At 37.4% G+C, this 7348-nt stretch overlaps 1 protein-coding gene across 1 annotated transcript; it reads right to left on the bottom strand.

Annotated features, from left to right (window-relative positions):
• Positions 1-5450: 5450 nt before the first annotated feature.
• Positions 5451-7191, bottom strand: LOC115222181 (phosphoglycolate phosphatase 2). The gene has a single exon (XM_029792327.2). It carries the CDS (start codon positions 6667-6669, stop codon positions 5650-5652), a length of 1020 nt encoding a protein of 339 aa, XP_029648187.1. The 5' UTR covers positions 6670-7191; the 3' UTR covers positions 5451-5649.
• Between the last annotated feature and the right edge of the window lie 157 nt (positions 7192-7348).

The raw sequence follows: 7348 nt of genomic DNA, 5'->3' as shown, positions 1-7348 counted from the left end.
ATTCAATACTGGGTACAGTATATTTCTCAGTATTCCTGGATTTCCGGTAAACGGAGAAGCAATTCGCTGCTGGATACAGAGTTTTAGCCGTCTCGGCTAACATTTCATGGGAAATAACTCTACATATTTACAGTGATTGTCTCCCTTACGCACCTCGCGCTATAGTAATATAGCTATGGATGAATAAACGTACACGGACGCATGTGTACACACACACACGCGTGTATTATGGCGAAATTCTGGTTTAAGCAGCCCATAACTTTTATATTTTGGGGAATGTTCAGAAATTTTTTTGGTGAATTTGTGTTCTACACATGGGATTCATACAATTATGCAACAAAAGAGAAAATTAAAAAATGTTTATCCCCCACCCACTATAAATCCTAAAATTTCCATTCTATTGGAATTTATTTTTAAAGTCGAAGTTTTTTGCTTAAATCCCCGCAATGGACCACCCTTGGGTGCATCATCATTCCATTAATTGTGTTTATGGGGAGAGAAATATGGAAAAACATTAATATATGATGTGACAAAGAAACCAAGGCTTCAGGTGGTTGTGAGATGTGCTAAAAATAATAACTAAATCACCCTTAAATCACACACAAAAATTTTTTTTTGTATAAACGTATGAATTCCTGTGTGTAGAACTTATATTCGCAAAAATTTTCTGAAAATTCCCCCCAAAAAAAGAAGTCATGTGGAGTTATTTGGAGTTGCTTAAACGTGAATTCTGCATATATATATATATATATATATATATATATATATAGATATATATAGATATATATACATACACACACACACACACACACATGCATATATATATACATATGTATTTATACACAATCATATAAATAAAACAACTTTTATTTATGCCTTTTTTTTGTTAATACATAATGAAATTTAATCGAGGCCTTAGGTATAATTATTGTTTTCAAATATTTTACTCATTCTTTCAGCCAGATTAAGTAATGCTGACAGCAATTTTTACCATTTTCTTGAACTGTCAAAAATAAAGATTCCATACTTACAGAACTCTATGAATTCAGCTGTGATTTCAATGTTATGTATTGCTTTCATTTCTAACTTAAACAAATGTCATAAATTCAGTTTTGTCTCAGATGCTCAATAGCAGAGTCTGGAATTTGTCTTTAGCAAAACAAAGTCTCAATATCTTGAATTTGTAGGAAAAAAACTTTTGACTAATTTGGTAGAATGAACAGAGGAATCATATTGGTATTACTAGTCTGGAAGGATGTAGAATGTCAGAATCAGTTGAATGTCAGAAAAGATGTCATGTGGTATTTAGATGCATATTCTATGTTCTAAGTTGAAGATGTCTCATTACCATAATAATATCATATGGCTATGGTACTTAAATTATGATTAAGTACCACATGAGCACAGTAATTATAATGAATTATTTAATGATTACTTAATTATATGTTATTACACAGTCACAGTAATTAAACTGTGAAACAAAATTAAAATTGTTCTTTTTTGTCTTTGGTCAATAAGTGTTATTTCCTATTTGCTTCTATCTATAAATCAAAGGAAATGGCTACTATTCCCTTTAAACTTTTCTTTTGTGACCTGGACATCGATGTTTTGAAACTGACCTATTTTCCATTACATTTCAGACAGATTCAGCAACGAGTTACTGAAGCAGAAGTATCTTTACAATAAAAATTCTACTCAATATTACAAATTTGCTTGTCAGTTGCTTGACCGTAACCACCTGAGAATGTCCCTTTGTGGCTGACAATATGTGCTTCTCAGATGATGAGTAGGAGTAGTGGGTGAGCATCATGGCTATGCACTGAGAGGGATTGTTTGGAGTTTGACATAAATGTAACAAAAGCAAAGGAAACATTAGCCATTTTTCATACTTTCTAGGGGTAAGTAAATAGGAAATAACAGTTGTTATCCAATGACAAATATCGTGTTACACAGTGTAATATATAACTGAATAATCACAATAATTTGTACAAAGTATCATATGGCTCCAGTAATTATGTTATAACCAGATATCATATGATTACAATGACCACACTAATTGTAATGAAGTGACACCAAACCATAAAATCATCATCACTTTTAATAGTTAAAGCTAAGACAATTCATCACTAATTAATCAGCAGTGAGATGAGGAGTGGATGGCAGGGGAAATGCAGCACTCAACCTGAGTTTTATGCTATCTACACTTGCTGGGGGCACCTTGCTTTCATGTGCCCTTTTTAACCACATAAGAAACGTTGTTGGTGGTCTGCCTTCCACCACCATTCTTAGCTTCATGTCTTCTGGTAGAATAATCTCTCCTACAATCTCGTGCAAGTCTCTGAGTCCCACTTGAATTGCCATTTTGGGGCCATACTCCAACCAATTAACCTTTTTAGTTCTTGTAATTTTCAATATTTTTGCCTCTTTGATTCTGTGCATGACTGCTGCCACTAGCCATGCTTCCTTAATCTCAGGAGGTATTCTGCCGTTTCTTACTCTGGCGACGCATTTGCCACAGTAAGTCGGCAGAAGTACCCATTCCTGTGTCCTTATCAGCACAGTGGAGTGGTTTATGGCATCCTTTTAATTGGTGAACCTAAGCTCCACTGTGTTATACTTCCTTCCTCGCGTGTAAAACATGGTTAGCCATTTTATGTCTACGAGGCATTCCTCTATTGCGGCAATCTCTATCTTTTTCGAAGAGGTAGACAATGTCCTATAGACAGCTGTTTTCTTCGCCACATTATTAATCAATTCCTCCAGTGGGGTCAGCCTCAAACTGGCTCCTTCCTTTTCTATTAAGTTACTCCCCTCCTATTTTTTTGGCTCAATCTTAATCTCTCGCACTTCTAGGGTGTTGGTATTTAATCCTTATGTTGTAGCTGATGCAGAACTGGCAGCTGGTTCCTGCTCCATCTCACCTCTCTTCTCTGCTTCACCTATAAATGGGGAAGAAACAAATAGAAAAACAGGCAAAAATAGCAACAAAAATTCAAATTCAACAAATCCAGGTTCACCCACATGGGGAGACCTTCAACTATCTATAATATCACCACTTACTTCCATGGAATCACAAGGATTTAACACCCAACTCTGTAAAAATGAGAATTGACTCACACACACAGTGCTTCTAGAATCTTAGTTTCACCAAGATGGACAAATCTTCTTGAGGGCTGCATATTGCAAGTTATCCCACCTCTTTGTCCATTTTCTCTCAATGAGGTTTAATGTTCTGAGATCAGCCTTCACCATTTTGTCCAGTATCTTCCTGGATTTCCATTTTCCACAAGTTCCATCCACATTTAGTGATCGGCACTTATTTATACAGCTGTTCCCAAACATGCACATTACATGTCCACATCAGTACAGTCTTTGTTCTTGTACACTACATCCTAATCCCTCTTTTGCTCAATTTCTCTCCCAACACATTTGTACTTTGTAGTTCCTGCACATCCAATGGAACATTCTAGCTTCATTTCTTTCTCATCTTCTCAACTCCTCTGCATTCAAAACTCATGTCTCATAAAACTTACCCTTTACTCTGAAAGAAAAGACCTTTGTTGCTAGAAGTGGCAGGAGGTATCTGAACCTTTCCCAACCTGTTCTTATCCAGGTTACTATATTTTTGGAGCAATCACCTTCCCTGCTAATTTTACTCCCAGGTAAACAAAAAAAAAACCAATCTGCCACTGTGAATGAGCCACCTGGGCACTTAAGAGAATCGACTTCTGGTGTGTTCACAGAACTTACTAATCTGGTGCATCAGTCACATACGAAGCCAACTTTCTCTCTTAGTCTGTGATTCCATTAAACTGCTTCTGTGTCCATAACTTATGCTGGGTCTAACATATGGAATATACATCTACTTTTCTTCACGTTGTGTAGGGTCATTTCCCTGAAGATACCAGGGTCCTATTCTCTTTTTTTACTAAAACTTTTCTACTTGCTTAGTTAACTTGAGGCATCATGATTCTAGGTTTAGAGTCAATGCCTGGAATTTCCTCTCGAATTCCCCTAAAGATACATCAATGAGAACTAGATCATCAGCATACAGAAATTCCTGTGAACTTACAGTTTAAAACTCCTCTGTGATGGTCAGTAGGACTACAATGAAAAGGCGAAGACTGAAGATTGTATCTTGGTGTACTCCTACTTTCATAATATATATATATATGTGTGTGTGTGTGGAGGCACAATGGCCCAGTGGTTAGGGCAGCGGACTCGCGGTTTCGATTCCCAGACTGGGCGTTGTGAGTGTTTATTGAGCGCAAATGCCTAAAGCTCCACAAGACTCCGGCAGGGGGTGGTGGCAATCCCTGCTGTACTCTTTCGCCACAACTTTCTCTCACTCTTTCTTCTGTTGGCCTGTTCGCTTAGCCAGCAGGGTGGCGTCATTTGAAGGCTAAAACAACGCGAAGCGCATTGTGACCAGCATTGTGTAGCAACATCTGATAGCCTAGTCGGTCACGATGATATATATATATATGTATCTATGTATATGTATATATGTTTGTGCGTGTGTTGAAGGAAATCATGCTGAATATGTCAAAAACCCTGATAAGAAAGCTAAAATTAGTTCAGTTGTTTTCAACATGTGTTTGAAATACACACACACACACGTGTGCATGTGATATTTAGTCCATCAAAACAGGCCATATATATATTTATAATGTGTATATATATATTGTGAAGTTCTAAATAAGTAAAACTATCTACCTTCAGGTGTAACTAATCTAGGTGCTTTATTATCTATTATTTATTTCCTTCTTTCAGTTACTCCATTAATACCCAAACACACTTTATTATACAACACTAAATACTCAACCGGTACTTATTTTATCGACCCCGAAAGGACGTAAAGCAAAGTCGGCTTTGAGGAATTTGAACTGAGGAAGTAAAGACGGGTGAAATGCCGCTAAATATTTTGCCTGGCATGCCAACGATTCTGCCTGAAAATGCACATACCGTCCTTATAACCCATCAGTTGTTGACTCTAGGTTGTGACATGAACACCAAGTTGCTAATTAACAAACAAATTAATTCAATCATAATGAAGTTAATCCCAATCAAAACTAATAACTGTTACAGGGGTTCACGAATGATGCAAGTGTTATTTTCTTTTCTTTTGAAAGCGGCAAGCTGGCAGAATCGTTAGCACGCCGGGCGAAATGCTTTGTGGTATTTCATCCGCCGCCGCATTCTGAGTTCAAATTCTGCCGAGGTCGACTTTACTTTTCATCCTTTCGGGGTTGATAAATTAAGTACCAGTTACGCACTGGGGTCGATGTAATCGACTTAATCCGTTTGTCTGTACTTTTTTGTCCCCTCTATGTTTAGCCCCTTGTGGGCAATAAAGAAATAGTTATTTTCTTTTGTTTGTATATAATAATCTGTAAATACATGTACAACTGTAAATGAATAAATCAAATTAAAAATAAAGAATATAAATAAAATACATGTATCTTTTCTTCCTGAGTTCCTTATAAAAGGGGTTTATTAAAAAAGGTCCTGTATAGAAATAAACTTCTGAGTAAATTTAACACACACACACACTTGAGGTCTTCGAAGACAGCCCAAGTAATTTCGTTTAAGGCAAAACAACACAAGAAGTTCTACTTCAAAAATAGTTAAATAAACGATAAACAGATATCACAGTACTTCAGCAAACAAAGCAAGGTTCTGAAAATAGTAGTTAGGTTTATCCACATCGGGAGTATTTAATAGTGTCTGCATGTCTGATGCTCCTGACAGTACCAATGCTGAATCAGAACCGATATTTTTCGCAAATTTTATATCGGACTTTAGGCTGTCTCCGATTGTAAGGATTTTATTAAGATTTAATTCAGGAAATTTCAATTTGATGAATTTATAAAGAAAAGAGCTTGGTTTCCCAACAACAGTATATTTTCTCGGGTGAGCAGCCGCCGAAACGGCGCCCACCACGGCCCCGACTGAAGGACGGTATCGGTTGGGGCCTATTTTGGTCCCCATTTCAACATCACTGGTCACTATGAAATGGCAATCAGGGTCCTGTAAATAACTAGAGGCTTTATAAAGTTTGTTATAACACAAATACTCGTCGAATCCAACCAGGACCGCCTCAACATCGTCCCTAAAGTGCATATGTAAAAGATCATCGATCTTACGTGAGGTCGAGTCGGGCTCTGGCCCAATTCCAAAATGATCGATTTTTAAGTTTTGTAATTCTGTTCCCATAGCTTCAGAACCGATCACATAGACAGATTTTTTCACTCCAAGAACTGACTTCAGGTAAAAAGCTGCAGCAGAATTAATACAAAATATTTCGTCGTGGTTGATATCAAATCCGTATTGGACAAACTTGTCGAAGAACGTGTTCGTTGAATGTAAACTGTTGTTGGTCACAAATAAAAGCTGTTTTCCATGTTGTCGAAGCTTGTGGAGTGCTTCGTTGACTTTGTCCATCCGACTGACATGATCGGTCCCCCAGATTACTCCATCACAATCGAGAAGAATCGTGTCATATTTGCCGACGATTCTTTTAGCGGAACTACAATCCAGGTGACAACAATTCGAAGATAATTTGCGTCCAGCATCGAACGATCTCCGTCGCATTCCATCGGCTAATAACACGCGTGGGGTCAGTTTGGTCCATGCGTGGTAGACAGTTCTGGTGAGTTTAAAGACCATGTTTACACTTGATGACTTTTATCTTCTCGCAAAACACACAAAGAAAGAGAGAGAAATGTCTCGTGTGTTGTGGCGGTGTGTAACATAGATATCAGCGAGATACGTGGCGGCGGAGGATAATTAACGTACATAGCATGTGCGAGCATTTCCATCTCTCTCTCTCTCTCTCTCCTCTCTCTCTCTCTCTATATATATATATATATATATATATATATATATATATATTTATATAATGTATGTGTGTGTGTGTGTTTAATAGAAGGCAAGGTTAATCAACAGAGGTGAAAAGAAGAAGAAGTTTACTGCATGTGGGGAAATATTTGATCAATGCGTTACGAAAATACATACGACAGCCATCAAGCATATATGCGTAATAGATTACTTCATAACATTAACAAAGTCGTTTCATTATCATTGAAGATTAATTAATGCCAGGAACAGAAATGCAGCAGAGTTTCTTAACAAAGCAGCCGCCTCGCGTAAAGTCGTTCCACTTGTTCTTATGTTGGGGGAGGAAAATACAACAAGAGTTATCTACTCTTGGTGCTATCTTATCTCTTAATATATTTCTTCTCACGAACACTTCGCCACTCCCACCTCAAGACAGGCAGCCAGCCAGCCAGGGTACCCCTCCGTCCTGCTAGAAATAGCTGACAAAGCATTCCTCAACATCTTGAAA

The sequence above is a fragment of the Octopus sinensis genome, linkage group LG19, assembly GCF_006345805.1.
Source record: "Octopus sinensis linkage group LG19, ASM634580v1, whole genome shotgun sequence".
NCBI classification, from domain to species: domain Eukaryota; kingdom Metazoa; phylum Mollusca; class Cephalopoda; order Octopoda; family Octopodidae; genus Octopus; species Octopus sinensis.
This window is presented reverse-complemented; position numbering and strand designations above follow the sequence as displayed.

What these genes read in the sequence shown, in the direction of transcription:
- LOC115222181 (XM_029792327.2), bottom strand. Translation starts at nt 6,669, where the DNA reads ATGGTCTTTAAACTCACCAGAACTGTCTACCACGCATGGACCAAACTG.